The sequence below is a fragment of the Echinops telfairi genome, unplaced genomic scaffold (assembly GCF_000313985.2).
Source record: "Echinops telfairi isolate 266 unplaced genomic scaffold, ASM31398v2 ScPeMD7_6;HRSCAF=24_1, whole genome shotgun sequence".
Lineage (NCBI taxonomy): Eukaryota > Metazoa > Chordata > Mammalia > Afrosoricida > Tenrecidae > Echinops > Echinops telfairi.
In genome coordinates, this window is record NW_022103903.1 from 19,109,677 (window position 1) to 19,114,100 (window position 4,424).

Below are 4,424 nucleotides of genomic sequence, written 5' to 3' on the forward strand. Positions count from 1 at the left end.
CCCCAAACCTGAACGCCGTGGCTAAGGCCGGGGAACCATGCATGGCAAAAGTAAAAACTCAAGGAAGCCCCCCAAAGGAAAACATGTTGAAACCACATTTCAGCTACCAACTTCAAAAGAGTGGTAGGAAAGCACCTTACATTTGGCGTCAGAAGCTCTGTGTCGGAGGAACAGCCCTGGAAAGTCCCAATGTCCGACAACTCCAGTTGCTTCCTGTCTAAAATGAGCGCCAGAGGCTGCCCTCCCTATTCCAAATGTCTCTAGGAGGTTCCAGGGTTTACATGGATGAACGTACTTGGCAAATTCCAGCATGCCATGTGAAGTGCAAACAACAATACGTTTCCTCTAGATGTCTCAATGGACAAAACACCACCACCACCAAACTCATGGCCATCCAGGCAATGCTGACTACTCAGGACAACGCTGTAGGGCAGGGTCGAACTGCCCCTCTGGGTTTCTGGACATTCTATCTCTTTAGGGGAGCAGAAAGCCTCATCTCTCTCACACGGGGCGGCTGGTGGCTTCCAACTGCTGACCTTGCAGTTAGAAGGCCAATGTGTAACCACTATGCCACCAGGCTTCCATTGGATTTATCGAAGTGGGAGCGATTTCTAAGACACTCTGGTTGCTTCCTTACTCATTTCCAGACTAACGAGAAGAGCACGCTGTGCACGATCTGAGACCCAACAAACCAAGGGCTAACTATTCCCTCTAACCATCTCTCAACATGGCCTAGATGTTTCTATCCTGATGTTGATTAATATGCCCGTTCACAAGCACCCACAGCACTGAACTTCACCATAATACATTTGATCGAGGAGGCAACCTGAGCTGAAGGAGGGACAGGCAGGAGGTAAGGAAGGGAGCAGAGAAAGGCCGTCAGGAAGACTACGCCAAACACCGAAATGATACCACCACAGGGACCACCACCCACGTGCCAAACATCAACTTCCTACTGGCCTGGATGCAAGTGACATGTCATAACTCACCAAAATCATGTGTGTGCCTAGTTCTGAAGTTTCTAAGAACTCTACTCTTAAAGGTACAACTTCTAGCCAGGGAAAGAGCCATAATTAGCCGACGGGCATTTTACCCATAAAAAGAAACAAAAACCAAACTGACTGCCATCGAGCCGATTCCTACCCACTGTGACCTTGACCGACGGTCCGTTTGGGTTTCCAAGACCGTGACTCTCTACGGGAGTCGAAAGCCTCATCTTTCCCCCTGGGGTAGGCGGGTGTTTTGAACTGCTGACCACATGGTTAGCAGCCCACCTAGTAACCCACCCACTATACCACCTGTGTCTGTTTTCTGAACCATGGCTTGGTCTGACATATAACTTCCTTTCTGGTGCTAGGTATACAGGGTTTGAATCCCACAGACATTTCAACTTCTTGTGATTGCTTAAGAGAGAACATCTGAAATTAGGATTTTCCCTACATAATCGAAGAATACTTCCACCTCAGCCAGGGTACTGATGGAGTCACCGTTAGACAAGAAAGAAAAATCGTTACCAGATGCGGCCTAATGGGATCTAGTGTCCAAACTCTTGAGTTCCATCCACAGAAACATTAACTGTAACTGACAACAACGTCTTAGAGGCCATCAGCATCGCCTGAATCCATGTCCCTCAAAGCGGGACCTCCCCAACCCCCTCTCCGCCTACCTTGCTATCCTGTGCTGAGTCACAGAGAGGGGTGCTGAAGGGGACAGAATTTACCTAAAACTGAGACAAGGCCATTAACTCTGTGGGGCCACCTGTCACCTAAAGGTCTCACACCTCCGAGAAAGCAGGTCAGCAAGTCCTAAGTTTTCATTTTATAAATGTGGAACGTGAGTACAGAGAAGGCACATTATTTCCCAAATGTCAATCACGGATTCATACCAAATAAACTAGCCAGTCCTGAGTCTCACGTTGAAGCTAACCTCCACCCCTGCCTGTCTCCCCAGGTGCAGTGCCAAATCCCACTTGTCAGTGCTACGCATGCTATTAGAGAGGGGGCAGTGTTGCTGGAGCTTCATTTGGTATACAATCGAATCACGGCCCTGAAGCCTCTACTCTTCGGGAGATGTAGGCTTCTTCAAGGGAGCCCTAGTGGGATAATGGTTATGCTGCTACCCCCAAGGTCAGCAGTTCAAAAACACCAGCTGTTCCACAGGAGAAAAACTCAGACTTTCTACTCCCATAAAGTGCTACCGTCTCGAAAACCCACAGGAGCAGTTCTACCTTGCCCTATGGGGTCACTATGAGTTAGCATCGGCTCAATGGCAGGGAAGTGGGTTTAGTTTTTTTGAGGCACTATGTTGCCATGCCTTACATTACTGTGACAGGCAAACCAAACAGCAATGTCTACCTATATCCCAACAGAAGACCGGCCATAGGACGGACGCTGAAGGTATAATGTGACTTTGTTGTTGTTTTTTTAATGTATTACTAATCGGGAGTTAATACATATATCATTCCATAGTTCAATCACATCATGCAAAATTGTGTGATTGCTACCAGAGTCAGTTTCCAAACATTCTTTTACTTCCTAGACTGCTTGACATCATCTCCCTTTTACACACCACCTCCACTGTATCCTCCCCCCCACCCAAAAAACACCTCTTATTCCACTTGCTGTCCCTGTAGGTTCATCAATCCTGGGTTTCATATAACGAAACACAGAAAACCACAGAACGCAATTTCACTGGGTGACCTCCATGACATAAAATCTCTGAGATACACCCTAAGATCATGTTACTTTCCTAGGCCTTAGAAGCTTGCAGCATAACTTAACATCGGCAGCTTGGTAAAGCAATGACAAGCCAACCATGCCCACCCTCAGGAGGCACTTCTAACCCTTTAGCCAAAAAGATACCATGGAGTCGCATAAGCCAGAGTGCAGTTTAAAGACCAAACAGGTGCTCCCTCTTCTCAAACTGGCAGGTGGCTAACGATCCTCGCACCATCCATCCCTAAGCCAAATATCATCAGCGCTTCAATGAGGCTCCATCTGTGGGGGGATCTATTACCTTGAATCTCTGAGGCTGGTGAAACTGAATCGTTGCTCTTTTCTGATCCAAATCTTTTCTCAGCTGAAGAAAGTAGGCCTTGCCATCTTTATTTAAAACCTTCTTCTTCCCGCTGACACATCGGCAGACATTTATATCTCTTCCGTAGTACAGTCCCCGGCTGCAGAGACTCTTCAGATCTGTCAGCCTGAACAGGGATCGGTAATACGTGGCCAGTGCAGGGTCATCTCTCTGAATGAGAAGAGGCTTCCGCTCCCAGAACTCCGTGAAAAAAGTCTCTGTCTTGATGGGAGAGATGAAACTTTCAAAGAGACTGCTGGGGCTGTCAAAGTTCAAAGAGGACGGCATCCCGGCTGCCTCCACTCTGACCTGCTTACAGGGGACAGGCCCCCTTTCCTGCCCGTCTCCCGCAGGCCTTGCTTTCTTTGGCATCCTTCAGTCTTCCAGACCAAGCCGTGAGGACGTGCAAACCTACTTCCAAAATAAAACACACACCAGGTTAGGTCAGCCAGGCCTGAGCATGTCAGGGGATCGTGATAACTGTGCGTTCACCATGAACACTCTTTAGCACTCAATTCTACATCCGACAGTCACTAGCCGTCTGTCGGTGTGCCTTGCTGCGATGGCATGCATGTTGCTACAGTGCAAAAAGCTCTGCCGGTTTCACACTCAGCAGGGTCAGCCCTGCTAGACAGCTTTTAGCAGAGGTTCCACACTAAGACAGATGGGAGAGCGAGCGCTGGTGGTCTAATTCTGAACATTAGCCATTGAACATCCTATGGCTCATGACAGAATGATGTCAAACAGAACAGTGGAAAACACTATACATTGGCCACAATTTGGCTTACAGGTATCAGAGATGGTGGCAATGGCATTAAGACCAGAAAACGCTGTTAGGTTGCGCACGGATAGTTGCCATGAGTCAGAGCCAATTTGACAGCAAACACCCTTTCCTAGAGCCTTACACCAGTGCCATTTCTCCCCCCGAGACATAATTCAAGCTCCAACACCACTCCGATTCCGTAATCATCTACAGGAAAACGTACGCGACTCAAGCCCTAAGCAGAGGATTCATGATTTGCTTCTGAGGCACTTTCTCCGGAGTTCCCAATCAGGTTTAGTCTATGTCCATGGCCAGGGCTGCAATCGGCCCTGGGTCCCAAGTCTAATTAGGTGTACTGAGTGACAAGCACTTGGCCTGGACACTACAGATGCCTGCCCATTGCCAAGGGTCCCTCACCTACTGCCTCCACCCTGAGTTTCAACAAGTGCTCAGAGAAGCAACCACACGTCCTGGGTTAGTGTGACCTGGTGACTGGACCACCTGAACCTCCTTATGCTGTATGTTTCTTCTCAAAGTATCACTTGAGCAGACCCCCAGAACAAAACAACCACACCCACCCCAACAG

The 4,424-nt window shown here is 48.4% G+C and overlaps 1 protein-coding gene across 1 annotated transcript in view; it reads right to left on the reverse strand.

The window, feature by feature from the left end:
• Window positions 1-3,557, reverse strand: part of RIOX2 (ribosomal oxygenase 2) — a 25,085-nt gene extending 21,528 nt beyond the window's left edge. The window contains exon 1 of the mRNA XM_004706444.3: window positions 3,016-3,557. Within this exon, the coding sequence (XP_004706501.1) occupies window positions 3,016-3,447 (432 nt within the window). The 5' untranslated portion in view covers window positions 3,448-3,557. The remainder of the gene's footprint in view (window positions 1-3,015) is intronic.
• Between the last annotated feature and the right edge of the window lie 867 nt (window positions 3,558-4,424).